This window comes from Hyaena hyaena, unplaced genomic scaffold (assembly GCF_003009895.1).
Source record: "Hyaena hyaena isolate Hyena2069 unplaced genomic scaffold, ASM300989v1 scaffold_345, whole genome shotgun sequence".
In the NCBI taxonomy this organism is placed as follows: domain Eukaryota; kingdom Metazoa; phylum Chordata; class Mammalia; order Carnivora; family Hyaenidae; genus Hyaena; species Hyaena hyaena.
In genome coordinates, this window is record NW_024080976.1 from 176,986 (window position 1) to 190,056 (window position 13,071).

The window sequence follows — 13,071 nt, forward strand, 5'->3', positions numbered from 1 at the left end:
CTCGTTCCACAGATAAAGAAGTGGAGATTTAGAAAGAAATAGGGTCACATCACTAGTTTTCTTTATTTATAGGTTATAGCCTACTTAATTCTTTTTAAAAAATGGATTTTAGATGAGCTCATATGATTTCCGCTGTGTCCTGAGCCTTGGCTTCCTGGCTCTGTTATACCAATGCCACCACCAAAGGAATCAGGTTCTCAGAAGGCGGGGGGGGGAGGGCACTGGTGGTTCAGGGAGCACGTGTGATTCCTTGCTAAGGAATAAGACCCCCTTGCTAAGATTATGGGGATCTTAGCAAGCAACTGGGCGCCTCATGCTCCTCAAGTATGTCAGCCAGTCCTGAGGGACTAGGACACGCAGAGTCTCTTGCCATCTTGATAAGCCCTTCTCACTTCCTCCTTCATCACCTCTCAAAATTCAAGATTTCTGGCTCCCAACATGGGAGCCTACTTCATCCTGATTCCCTCCTAGAGCCCAGTGGGATAAGGACAGACGCAGATACAGGAGCTGTTAGGTTGGAAAACATTTTATTGGCGTCACTGAGCCCGGAGAGAGTGATGACAAGATGGTGATCAGATCCCACACTTAGCCCCTCTTCCAGCGGGTGTCAGCAGTGCAGGGTCTTGAAGAGAACAGTCACTGGGCGTCAGGAGTTGCACTCCTCAAACCCTTCAGCTGGAAGGAGAGAGGGTTTGGTCGGATTGGGGACCCTCGGGTATGGGGAGCTAAAGTCCCCCATGAAGCCCGGGGCAGTGACGGAAAGGAATTTTCGCGCTGATCTAAGGTCTCATTCTCTAAAGATAGTAGCTGAGATTTCCCTCAACTTTAGTGATAGGAAGGTTTATCTTGTTACCTGTCCTCGCCCTTCCTCCCAGATCATCTGCTTCTTCCCTCACCACCAACTTCTATCCTCCTACTTCCCACCACCTCTTACCTTTGGAAAGGCATCCCAGTTGAGGAACGGAAGTTTCCTTTTGATAGACTAAAAGAGAAAAGAAAGAGCGAGAGTGATGTGTTACAGGTCAGGTGAACATGGATCAGTAAACATCCAGTGAATGAGCTGTTGGTAGTTGACGATGGTGTTATCATTCTATGATTACAGGAAGAACTGATATTCCCTGAGCTGATATTCTGTGTCTGCCTCATGCTGACTGCCCTATAAGCATGCGTTCATTTGGTCTGCACAGCTACCTTTGAGGGAGACACTATCATGCCCACATCACAGGTGAGGAAGCTGAGGTCCAGAGACTAAAGATATTTGTGTGTGGGCACGTAGCAAATACATGCAGAGTCTCATGACACAGCCTCTAAAGCCCACGCTGTCACCAACTTCACCTTCGAAGTGTGGACCAGCCTCCCAACTTAGGACCTCAGTTTCTTCATAGACGATACAGGGGTTCAAATAAACTCTTGATAGGTTAAGTTCTGGCTTCTCTGAACTGTCTTTATGGCCCAGCTCCCCCACCGCCTCGTTAGGAAAAAAAAGTGTGGCCATGTCAGCCTCCTGAAGAAACTTTCTCTGCATGGGCAACATTCAAGCAGAACAATTACTCCCTTCTAGAACTCAGGAAAGAACCAAAAGGCCTAGAACTAGAACATGTCGACCCTACCCTGGAAAGAAAGACTGCAAACGGTCAGGGAAAGGAAGGGGTGCCCTCGCACTTACCTCAAAGAGGGCGTGCCAGTTCAGGAACTCATCGGGCTTAAAAGCCTGTGGAGACAGAGAGACCAGAAGAGGGTCAGTTCCAGGGGAGGACAGAGCTGGGCCCCTGGCCCCCTAAAAAAGGGGAGGTGTTCACAGTGTCTTTACGAGCTCTCTACCAAGTCACCGATCTCTTTTATGATGTGGATATTGGGGGCAGCATTAGAGAATGGTACTTACGGCGCGCAACTTGTCGATGTTCAAGAACTGAGCGTTAAAGTTCTAGGTAGAGAGACGGGGCATTGTAAGAGTGGCTAAGGAGTGTGAGGAGGAGGGCACAGACTCACACCGGAGAGGGAGTGGGGGGGAAGCAGGTTGTTTACCTCAGGGCCTGCCGCATAGTTACCAATGGTGGTTTCTTCCTGGAAAGCAAAGGGGAGAAAGTCAAATGATCACATAATGGCAAGTCTTCGTCCCCAAGCCCTCTCTGCCAGCCCGGCCTTCCTCCACAGGCCAGCCCCCGAGGAGATAGCCCGTTCTCCTCCGTGGGGCCTCAGATAACCTGCTCTGTTCCAGTCAGACAGATGGCGGACAGATGTGCAAGGCAGCAAGAAGGGATTGGAGAGTGGCATGTGTGAGAAGCTAAAACCCAGGCAGCAGGTGCACAAAAGGCAGAGAAGAGATGAGTCCTCCAAAGAAGACCAAGCTAGTGTTGCTGTGCATTTGACTTGGAGTGTTCTGGAGACACCTCTGCTCGGCCCATAGAGCTGGGTGGGGGAGGTTAGCACACAGGTAGGAGCTGGGCTGCCGAGGTGCCCTGCCTGCCTTTAACTGATTGACAGGGGTTTGCTTTGTGACTTTATTGCCACCAAAGTCAGAGTCACCATTTCCCTCCCCGACACAGACACTCCCCCAGACCTCAGTGCATCCCATCTTGTCGCTTGCCATGCTTTAGTTGCCCTGCCTCATTGTCCCTTATTTCTTCCATCCTACGACAGAGACCACAAACAGGTACCCTACAGGCTAGACCCAAATGTTTAGCTCTTATAGTAGTTTGGCTTGTTTGCTCTTTTAATTTGAATAACACATTTTTAATTAGTAAGAATACACAAATCAAATTCCTGGTTTCCCCTAAAAAATTTAAAACTCTGGCCACACGAGGTACATTTTCCTGCTTAGCCACAGTTGGATGGACTGTCCCTTTTTCCACTGGGTGGGTTCCCTCCACCTCCCCTGGGAGTCCACCAGCCTGTCTGCTCACTGACCTCACTTGCTTGGATCCCAAGCAATTGTGCCCATGACCCCATCTTAGACTTTTAAATTCAGCACCGGCACTCTCCCCCAGCCTTGGGAGAAGATGGGGAGAGAGGGGTCTCCAGCTTCCTCCTGGCTGGAGACTGCTGCCTAGGGATCCTTGCTATGGCTTGGGCTCCAGAGACAGGAGGAAGCTTCCAGTCGCCTGGAAGACATTCCCTGGGAGACAAACGAAACACAGGTGAGGCTGAGCCCAGACAACCAACGTCAGCCCCTGTCTCCTCCCAGGATTCAGTTGTCCAGCCTCTGCCCATACTCTCAACATTCCTTCCAGAAATAAAGCACATCCATCTACATGTCTTCCTGGGAATACTTAGCTTTCCTTCCTCCTTTCTTCCCTTCCTCAGAGCCCCTGCTTTTCGTTTAGCCTCTGATCGTGTCCAAAAATAGGGGCCATGCATCCAGTAGAGCATACAGATAAAGAAATGGAGGACTTAAGGGAGGCAATAGGTAAGAACAAGAGAATCCAGGTGCCGTTGCTCACCTCGGAAGTACCCAGGGAGGCACCCTGAGCAGAGTGGAGCGCCAGAAGGGAGAGAAGAACCACAGCAGGAAGAACTGGGACCTTCATGGTGTCAGGTTTGGGGTGCTCTGAGGCGGGGCCTCCCCGCTTACCCTTTATATTCCTGGGGTGGTGGATGTGAACAGAAATAGGGTCCCCACCCCACTGACTCACCCCCAGATCCCATTGCCCCATCGCTCCCATCCCCGGGGCCCTGGGAGCGGGAGGTGTAGACTCTTCCCCACTTCTCTTGGATTTCCCAATTCACATTCTGCCCCAGGTGCTAGGAAGGTGAGATGGCAATGGGGTGCTTCATGCAAATGGAGCTGGGATGCAGACAGGTTGAACCTGTCCCTCCAAGGGATTGGCAGTGTCACCCAAACAACCTCTCCTTTTGCCTTTCTATCCTTCATTCTGCTCTTATAATTCAGGCTTTTTCCCACCCTACCCAATTCTGTATAAACTCCACAGCCTAGCACTGAAAGCCTTTCACGCTCTGGCCTCAACCTGCCTTCCCAACTTTGCACGTGTCCCCACATTCTGGCCAAACTGGACTCCCTACCAAATCTACCCTTCTTTGTCCTCCAACCACCTTCCCATGCTATCATCTATCGTCTCCAGTTCTCAGAACCCGACAGGCTTCCCTGATTTTTCCCATCACCCCTCACCACCCTCCCTGACCCTCCCGATACCCTTCCCTTCTTGGGATTGCCATAGCAATTCATTTGTTTCTCTCTGCCATTGAACCTAGGGTAACTCATGCTCTTCTCTTATCTCTCTCTCAGGCCATAAGCTCCTTGTGGCCAAAAACTCTATCTTGATCACCTTTATACACCCCTATGCCATGCCTTCCACAGAGTACAGGTGGAGCAAGCATTTGTTAGATTGGATATGTTAGAGATCAGGCATCCTTCCACCAAGGTGTACGCTTTCCTCCTTTATCCATTATCCAGCTGCCCATCTTTTCTTTTTTAAACATTCACATGCTTTAGTAAAATAAGAAGTGTGTGGATGGTGTTAAAATCAATACGATGGCAATATCCAGAAAAATATGGTTTACTTAATAATGAGGCATCAAGGGGCGCCTGGGTGGCTCAGTCGGTTAAGCGTCCGACTTCAGCTCAGGTCATGGTCTCACTGTTCGTGGGTTCGAGCTCCACATTAGGTTCTGTGCTGACAGCTCAGAGCCTGGAGCCTGTTTCAGATTCTGTGTCTCCCTCTCTCGCTGCCCTTCCCCCACTCATGCTCTGTCTCTCTCTCTCCCAAAAATATATAAACTACAAAAAAAATTTTTTTTAATAAAAAATAAAAAAATTAAAAAATAATGAGGCATCAAAAAAGATGTCTCCTGGCGCGCCTGGGTGGCTTAGTCGGTTAAGCGTCCGACTTTCGCTTGGGTCATGATCTCGCGGTTCGTGGGTTCGAGCCCCGCGTCGGGCTCTGTGCTGACTGCCAGCTCAGAGCCTGGAGCCTGTTTCAGCCTGTGACTCCCTCTCTCTCTAAACCTCCCCTGCTCACGCTGTCTCTCTCTCTCTTCTAGAAATAAATAAAAATATTAAAAAAAAAAAAGATGTCTCCTTTCATTTTTCTGACTACTTCCTTCTTTTTTTTTAACTTTTGTTAAATTTATTTCTTTTTTTCCTAAATAGTTTATTGTCAAGTTGGTTTCCATATAACACCCAGTGCTCATCCCAACAAGTGCCCTCTTCCATGCCCATCACCCCCCTTCCCCTCTCCCCCACCCCTATCTGCCCTCAGTTTGTTCTCAGCATTCAAGAGTCTCTCATGGTTTGCCCCCCTCCCTCTCTCTAACTACTTTTCCCCTTCTTCTCCCCCATGGTCCTCCATTAAGTTCCTTCTAATCCTCCTATACGTGCAAACATATGGTATCTGTCCTTCTCTGCCTGACTTATTTTGCTCAGCATAACACCCTCAAGGTCCATCCATGTTGCTACACGTGGCCAGATTTCATTCTTTCTCATTGCCATGTAGTATTCCATTGTATAAATAAACCACATCTTCTTGATCCATTTGTCCGTGGATGGACACGTAGGCTCTTCCCATGTTTTGGCTATTGGTGAGAGTGCTGCTGTGAACATCGGGGTACATGTGCCCCTATGCATCAGCACTCCTGTATCCCTTGGGTAAATTCCTAACAGTGCTATTGCTGGGTCATAGGGGAGTTCTATTGTTAATTTTTTGAGGAACCTCCATACTGTTTTCCAGAGGACCTGCACCAGTTCACATTCCCACCAACAGTGTAGGAGGGTGCCCGTTTCTCCACATCCTCGCCAGCATCTAGAGTCTCCTGATATGTTCATTTTAGCCACTCTGACCGGCGTGAGGTGGTATCTCAGTGTAGTTTTGATTTGCATTTCCCTGATAATGAGGGACGCTGAGCATCGTTTCATGTGTCTGTTGGTCATCTGGATGTCCTCTTTGGAGAAGTGTCTGTTCAGGTCTTCTGCTCGTTTCTTCACTGGGTTGTTTGTTTTTCAGGTGTGGAGTTTGGTGAGTTCCTTATAGATTTTCGATACTAGCCCTTCATCTAATATGTCATTTGCAACTATCTTTTCCCAGTCTGTCAGTTGCCTATTAGTTTTATTGTTTCCTTTGCCGTGCAGAAGCTTTTAATCTTGATGAGGTCCCAATAGTTCACTTTTGCTCTTGATTCCCTTGCCTTTGGGGATGTGTCAAGTAAGAAATTGCTGCAGTTGAGGTCAAGGAGGTTGTTTCCTGCTTTCTCCTCTAGGGTTTTGATGGTTTCCTGTCTCACATTCAGGTCCTTTATCCATTTTGAGTTTATTTTTGTGTGTGGTGTGAGAAAATGATGTGGTTTCATTCTTCTGCATGTTGCTGTCCAGTTCTCCCAGCACCATCTGTTAAAGAGGCTGTCTTTTTTCTATTGGATACTCTTTCCCGCTTTGTCAAAGATTAGTTGGCCATACATTTGTGGGTCCAATTCTGAGTTCTCTATTCTGTTCCATTGGTCTATGTGTCTGTTTTTGTGCCAATACCATACTGTCTTGATGATGGCAGCTTTGTAGTAGAGGCTAAAGTCTGGGATTGTGATCCAGCTGCCCATCTTTAACTCTTGGGTCTTCAAAGACACGACTATACTGAGCTAAGAAAACAAGGAATAGAGAACACAGGGGGAAAGGAAAACAACACAAAAACACAAAGTAGGTCTTAAAGACACCCAGTTGGAGATAGGAGCTAGATCCTGAACTTTGAGTGCCTTCTCCATAACACTGAGCTTATCCCACCCCCCTGCCCCACTCCCCGGCTTGGGAGTCGTATCACCTCTTAGTGACAAAATATCCTAATCAAGCCACCTTCTCTACTATGAGGTCCAGGTGGCCCAGCCAGTTCCTGGTGTAATAGGGAGGTGTCGGAACACTGCCTGGCGCTGCCAGAACAAAACAAGACCTTATTTAAGAGCAAGCCTCTTCACTCCGACCTGGTGCAGTGCGCGTGGATGGCAGGCTTAGGGTGGAGGAACTACATGGCACTCACAAGTGGTCCATAGGAACCCCAGAAGCTGGCGCTTTGGTTCAGTTCCCATGTTGCCCCCGCACCCCAATCTTGGCCCCTCTGTAGCTTCGGGAAGCCTCCTCTATTTTTATAATAGTGCATCGCCCTTTGCAGAGCCACCTGAAGAGACAGTGTTCAAGGAACATTGAGCACAGGTGACCAGGTGACGTGGGCATCATATACAGTTGGAGCTACTGGAGGGGATGAGTGAGAAAGTGACTGGGGTGGGTGGAGCACCTCCCAAAAGGTTTTCTGGAGGACACGGGTTTTTATGTGTGATGAATTCCTACTAATTAATTAACAGTGACTGAAGGAGCTCATTAGCCACCATTATGTCAGCATAGGGTCAGCTCCAGGAGCAGAAGGAACGAAGGATGCACAAAGGGGAACCGATATTGTATAATCCACTCCCAGTTAGGCACTCTAACGGAGGAACACTTTGCCCTGGGTGATCCAAAGCAACAGACAAGCCAAACACATTATCTGTTTGACTCTAGACTTCTTTTGTAATAAATCGGCCTGCCGATGTTTTCCTCTCCCCCTCATGCTAATGCTGCTAAGGTTGTTAGCTAATTTATTGATGTCTCGTTATGTGGCAGGCCCTGTGCTAAGTGTTCTAAATGAATGTGCTCGTTGAAATAGCACAGTGATTCTGGGAGGCAGGTACTATAATTATCCACATTCTACAGGCAGGGGCGCCACAGCATGTAGAGGCTAAGTAACTTACCCATGGTCACACAGCCAGTGCGTGGCAAGGCCGGCATGAGAACCCCAAGATTCCAGGGCCTGCCCTGTGGTGCTCCTTTGGTGGACTGTGGAATAGTGTCCTACAAAGGGCCTCAGCCAGCCCACATGGCACCTGGCATGAATTAGAGGTGTTTAGAGAGTTGGGGGCAGGCAGGCCACATGTAACCCCCATTCGCTCCCCAGGTGTCCTCCTGTGGCATGTGGCTTGCACAGCCAGAGAGAGCAACTCCAAGCATACGGGCGTTGATTGCAAGGAGTTAACTCATCAACACTCTTGGCAAAATGGAGACAGAGAATTAAGAGATTAATGGCCCTCGGGGTGCCTGGGTGGCTCAGTCGGCTGAGGTCTCAGGTCACGATCTTGTGGTCTGTGAGTTCGGGCTCTATGAGGACAGCTCAGAGTCTGGAGCCTGCTTCAGATTCTGGGTCTCCCTCTCTCTCTGCCCCTCCCCCACTCACACTCTGGCTCTGGCTCTGGCTCTCTCTCTCAGAAATAAACATTAAAAAATATATAAAAATGTTTAAAAAGAGATTAATGACCCTCAACAAGCATATGCCCCAGAATGAACTTGCGGCTGCCTCCGACTGCAGGTGCCTTTTGTAATAGGAACATCTCGCCTCACCAAGTGTGTATTATTTTTCTAATATTTATTTATATTGGGGAGAGCGCAAGCGGGGAGAGGGACAGAGAGAGGGCGACAGAGCAGAGCCTGAGTCGGGGCTCGAACTCACAAACCACGAGATCATGACCTGAGCCAAAGTCAGATGCTCAACCGACTGAGCCACCCAGAGTCCCCCAAATGTGTATTCATAGACCATCTGCTAGTTTCCAGTTCTGGCTTTATAGTTCAGTGTTTACAGACAGGTACCTTTGCGTAATGCCTCTGAACATAGTGCGCACGACCAAAGCAATCCTGGCTGGGCTGGGTGGGGCTGCTTTGTTTCCATTTGGTACTGCTGGATCTTCAAGGACAATTTTGACCTTCCATGATTTATGCTCTAAGTGCTAACTTTAGAATCTAGTGTCCCTGTACTGCCTCAGCGGGTTTGTGTTCCTTGCCAGTGCCGAGTATCCAATGGTTGGGCAAGTGGAAGAAGGGAGGGCTCGGGGATCCTCACCGTCCCGGCGGTTTGGGTAATGGGCGGCAGGAGACTCGCCAGATTTCAGCATTGCTTCGGATGCATCACGTAGGGTTAATGGCATCAGGCAGAGTCACACAGTCTGGCTCTGCGTCAACCCATCTCCAAGTCCGGTTGATCTTCTAGTTCCTTCTCTGAGAATACCAGTAAACCCCTGTTTTCCCACAGCCCTGCCCCCACCCCACCCCAAATCTGCCAGAACTTGAGTGTGGGTAGGAGGCGAGGCCCAGCCCTGATTGCTACATTACAGACACACCTAGGGGCTGGGAGCCAGCCTCCTGGGTTCAGAGAGGGAATATGGGATTTGAAGGGATGCACACTGGAGCCTTGGGACCTTGGTGAGCACCCAGGTGGAAAGCCTAGAATCTTTGAAGAGAAAGGGGGTCGGGGTGTGGGGTAATGAGAGGCAGAATTCGGGACATCGCTGTCTCTTCCCCTCCTGTGCCTGTGCTAGTGTTGCTATCACACCGAACAAGGCAGCCACGTTGCACAGCAGGTCTGGTTTCTTCCTTTGACGCCCACCTTTTGTCCCTATGTACCCTTTGCTTATTAAACTTCTCCCAGGAAGACTTCCTGGATTGATCCCACCTAATTCTGATCCCTCCTTCCATTCTGTAATTGGCAAATACTGAGCAGCCACTTGGGGTCTCGGTGTTGGGAATTCAAGATGGATAAGATACCTGTCCTTCGGAACTTATCATGATCTGTGGACGGATCATAATCTAATAAAAAAAATATTAGGAAACAAGATAACTTCAGAGAATGGCAAGTTCCGGGAAGAAAATACAACAGGGGTGATGTGAGAGTGCTTGGGTAGGTGTCCTTGGTTCAGCTGGCTATGGGAGGTCACTTGAATGTAGACCAAAAGCAGTTAAGGCTCCAGTCTTCTGAAGATCTTGAGTGTCAGGGACAGGTACCAGAAGTGTTCCTTGTGAGCTTCTTGCAGCAGATCTGGGTTGATGGGAGAGGGAGGCCAGAGCCAGATCACCCCGAGCCATGGTGAAGAGTTGGGATTTCATTCTAGGTCTACTGAAAAAAACATGTGGAGTATTCTGAGCCTGGATCCTTCCTCAGTGTCATGGGAGAATGGATTTTAGGGGGGGAAATGAAAGTCAAGGGCTATGTCAAGAAGCTACTTCAGGGGCGCCTGGGTAGCTTAGTTGGTTAAGCTCCGATTTGGCTCAGGTCATGATCTCACCGTTCATGAATTCGAGCTCTGCATGGGGCTCTGTGCTGACAGTTCAGAGCCTGGTGCCTGCTTTGGAGTCTGTGTCTTCATCTCTTTCTGCCCCTCCCTGCTCATGCTCTTTCTCTCTCTCTCAAAAATAAACATTAAAAAAAATACATTTTAAAAGAAGATATTGCAAAGACTCAGGAAGGAGAAAAGGATGCTCTGCCCTTTTATTAGAGAGTCCTTTACATTGGAGGGCCTTTGCCTGCTTCAGGTGGTGCTTTCAACATTTTTTGTTTGGTTTTTTTAAAGTATATTTATTTATTTATTTTGAGAGAAAGCGGGGGACAGAGGAAAGAGAGGGGGACACAGAGAATCCCAAGCAGGCTCCACACTGTCCACACAGAGCCCGACATTTGGCTCAATCCCACAAACCATGAGATCATGACCCGAGCTGAAATCAAGAGTCAGACGCTTAAACTGACACAGCCACCCAGGCGCCCTGACACTTTAAACGGGCTGTTTCCAGCAGGCCTTGGACCAGGAACACCCGAGAGTCTAGAACCATGTTGAACACCTCAGCTTCTCCCTCAGTCCCTCAGGGACTGGCTCCAGGAGACCTGAGTTCCAGCTCTTTCTGATCCATCACACACTCCAGGAAGCCCGCTGTCAGTTTGCCAAAGAATTGAGCCTCTGCGCTGGGAGAGCTGTGTTCGCCCCCCTGTGGCGTTCAGGAGGTACTGCAAGTCCCTCCCTTCATAGCTGAAATCCAAGGAGGAAAGGCACACCTCAGAGACACTGCTGGTTGGGTTCCAGAACACCCCAATAAAGCAAATAGTGCAATAACCTGAGTCCACTGAATTGTTTTGTTTCCCAAGCATATTGTTATGTTTACACTATACTATAGTCTATTAGGTGTGCAATAGCAGTATGCCTTAGAAAAACAATGTACATGTCTTAATTTTTAAAAAATACTTCATTGCTGGGGACCTTGGGTGGCTCAGTTGGTTAAGCATCTGACTTCAGCTCAGGTGATGATCTCGAAGTTCATGAGTTCGAGCCCCGCCTCGGGCTCTGGGCTAAAAGCAGCTCAGGGCTTAAAGCTGCTTCAGATTCTGTGTCTCCCTCTCTCCCTGCCCCTCCTCTGCTCACTCTCTGTCTCTCTCAAAAATAAATTAAAAACGTTAAAAAGGTTTTTCAAGATATTTCAAAATACTTTATTGCGAAAAAATAATGCTAACCATCATCTGAGCTTTTGGCAAGGTAGAATCTTCTTGCTGGTGGAGGGTCTCGCCCCCATATCACGGCGGCTGACTCATCTGGGTGGTGGCTGCTGAAGGTGGGGGGGACTGTGGCAATTTCCTAAGACAACACTGAAGTTTGCTGCATCCACTGATCCTTCCTTTCATGAACGATTTCTCTGTACCACGTGATGCTGTTTGATAACATTTTACCCACAGTAGAACTTCCTTCAAAATTGGAGCCTGCCTTTGCTTTATCAACTAAGTTTATGGAATATTCTAAGTCCTTTGTTGTCATTTCAACCATCTTCACGGCATCTTCACCAGGAGTAGACCTCATCTCAAGAAACTGTTTTCTTTTTTTTTTTTTTTTTGTAAGTTTGTTTATTTGCTTGTATGTTTTGAGAGAGAGAATGTGCAGAGAGAGAGAATCTCAAGCAGGCTCCACACTGTAAGAACAGAGCCCAACTGCAGTACTGAGTCCCACAGACCATGAGATCAAGAGTCGGACACTTACCTGACTGAGCCACCCAGGTGCCCCAAGAAAGTGCTTCCCTTGCTTATTCCTAAGAAGCACCTGTTCATCCCTTCGGCGTGATCATGACATTGGAGCAGTGCGGTCCTCTCTCCAGCCTCCACTTCTTGCCGTTTCCACCACATCCACGATTACTTCCTCCACTGGAGTCTTGATCCCCTCAAAGTCTTCATGAGGGTTGGAATTCCAAACTCCTGTTCATGTTGCTATTTTGACCTCTTCCCTCGAATCGCGAATGTTCTTTTTTTTTTTTAATGTTTTATTTATTTCTAGGAGAGAGAGAGACAGCGTGAGCAGGGGGGGGTCAAAGAGAGAGGGAGACACAGACTCTGAAACAGGCTCCAGGCTCTGAGCTGGCAGTCAGCACAGAGCCGGATGCAGAGCTCCAACCCACGAACCTGAGATCATGACCTGAGCCAAAGTCGGACGCTTAACCGACTAAGCCACCCAGGCGCCCCAATCGCGAATGTCCTTAATGGCATCTCAAACAGTGAAACTCTTCCAAAAGGTTTTCAATGTATTTTGCCCAGATCTGTCAGAGGAAACACCCTCTACGGCAGCTGTAGCCTTACAAAATGAATTTCTTAAATAATAATACTTGGAAGTCAGAACTATTCCTTGATCCATGGGCTGCAGAATGGCTACTGTGTTGACAGACATGAAAACAACATGAATTTCATTATACATCGCATCAGAGCACTTGGGTGACGAGGTGCATTGTCAGTGAACACTAATATTTTGAAAGGAATCTTTTTTTTTTCTTTCCTGAGCGGTGGGTCTCAGCAGTGGGCCTAAAATATTCAGTAAACCATGTTGTAAACAGACGCGCTGCGACCCAGGCTTTGTCATTCCCTCTACAGAGCACAGGCAGAGTAGATGGGGGATAATTCTTACGGGCCCCAGGATTTTCAGAATGGTCAAGGAGCAAGTGGCTTTAAAGTCGCCGGCTGCATTCACCCCTAATAAGAGAGTCAGCCTGTCCTTTGAAGCTTTCAAGCCAGGCTTTGACTTCTCTCCAGCGGGGGAAGCCCTAGATGGCATCTCCTTCCAATAGAAGGCTGATTCACCGACACTGAAAATCTGTTAAGGGTACCCACGTTCATGAACAATCTGAGCTAGATCTTCCGGAGAACTTCCTGCAGCTTCTACAACAGCACTTGCTAGTTCACCTTGCACTTGTATCTCGTGGAGAGGGCTTCCTTCCTTAAACCTCATGCACTGACCTCTGCTGGCTTCAAACTTTTC

At 48.4% G+C, this 13,071-nt stretch overlaps 1 protein-coding gene across 1 annotated transcript; it reads right to left on the bottom strand.

Annotated features, from left to right (window-relative positions):
- Positions 1–636: 636 nt before the first annotated feature.
- Positions 637–3,527, bottom strand: LOC120243474 (keratinocyte differentiation associated protein). Its single transcript, XM_039249612.1, has 5 exons — positions 3,441–3,527; positions 2,026–2,064; positions 1,667–1,711; positions 935–982; positions 637–675 (listed from the first exon to the last, which is right to left on the bottom strand). The coding sequence occupies exons 1-5, from the start codon at positions 3,525–3,527 to the stop codon at positions 637–639; spliced, it is 258 nt and encodes an 85-aa protein (XP_039105543.1).
- Positions 3,528–13,071: the final 9,544 nt, after the last annotated feature.

What these genes read in the sequence shown, in the direction of transcription:
- LOC120243474 (XM_039249612.1), bottom strand. Translation starts at nt 3,527, where the DNA reads ATGAAGGTCCCAGTTCTTCCTGCTGTGGTTCTTCTCTCCCTTCTGGCG. An exon ending in CCTCCCTGGGTACTTCCGAG is followed by an intron (nt 2,065 to 3,440) that starts GTGAGCAACGGC and finishes TTTGCTTTCCAG; the next exon opens with GAAGAAACCACCATTGGTAA. An exon ending in ACTGGGATGCCTTTCCAAAG is followed by an intron (nt 676 to 934) that starts GTAAGAGGTGGT and finishes CTCTCCTTCCAG; the next exon opens with CTGAAGGGTTTGAGGAGTGC.